General features: G+C 46.3%; 1 protein-coding gene across 1 annotated transcript; it reads left to right on the forward strand.

Annotated features, from left to right (window-relative positions):
* Window positions 1-600, forward strand: LOC105456631. Its single transcript, XM_011700827.1, has 2 exons — window positions 1-40; window positions 83-600. Exons 1-2 carry the CDS (start codon window positions 1-3, stop codon window positions 598-600), a joined length of 558 nt encoding a protein of 185 aa, XP_011699129.1.
* The last annotated feature ends 199 nt before the right edge of the window (window positions 601-799 follow it).

Below are 799 nucleotides of genomic sequence, written 5' to 3' on the forward strand. Positions count from 1 at the left end.
ATGATCGAGCGTTTCCACCGCTCATTAAAGGCAGCTATCCGTTCGCACGCAGACGTGAACTGAGTAAAAATCCTGCCGACAGTACTTCTTGGCTTACGAGCCAGTTTCAAGGAAGACATCAAAACTAGTGCAGCCGAATTGGTCTATGGAACTCCACTCCGGTTACCCGCAGAATTCTTCACAGACGAAGACCCATCGCCAGATCCGCAAATTTTCCTAGAACACCTGCAACAACACATGCGCAAAGTGCGCGCCAGCCCATCAGCACATCACATCAAGTCTAAAGCTTTCGCTCTCAAAGACTTGCACTCGTGCTCACACGTCTTCGTCCGGGTGGATGCAATCAAGAAGCCATTAAACCAGCCGTACGAAGGACCGTACGAAGTCATCGAACGTATCTCAGATTACGTTTTCAAAATCAACATCAAAGGAGAACCATCAACCATCTCTACGGAACGTTTGAAACCAGCGTACTACGAAGTACTACCGACGGAGCCTGACGCGCTCCACACGCAGTCACCTGCAGTACCGACTATCTCATCAACTTTAAAAACTTATTCCGGTCCAAAACCAAAGAAGACTGTTCGCTTTAGTACGTAAAACACTAAGCAGGGGGGTAGTATAGAGACTCTCTCCTACAGCGCTCTTGTCCAAAGTCTTAGCCAATGAGAACGCACGGACTCACTCCCGTAAAAGAGTCAGTTTTCGATCTCAGTAATTTTCTAAGTTTAAGTTTAAGTTCTCAGTCTTATTCCGTTAAGCAACATGTTGCAACAAGTTCCTTTCTTACGTAATCAAT

This window comes from Wasmannia auropunctata, unplaced genomic scaffold, assembly GCF_000956235.1.
Source record: "Wasmannia auropunctata unplaced genomic scaffold, wasmannia.A_1.0 LD335619.1, whole genome shotgun sequence".
NCBI classification, from domain to species: domain Eukaryota; kingdom Metazoa; phylum Arthropoda; class Insecta; order Hymenoptera; family Formicidae; genus Wasmannia; species Wasmannia auropunctata.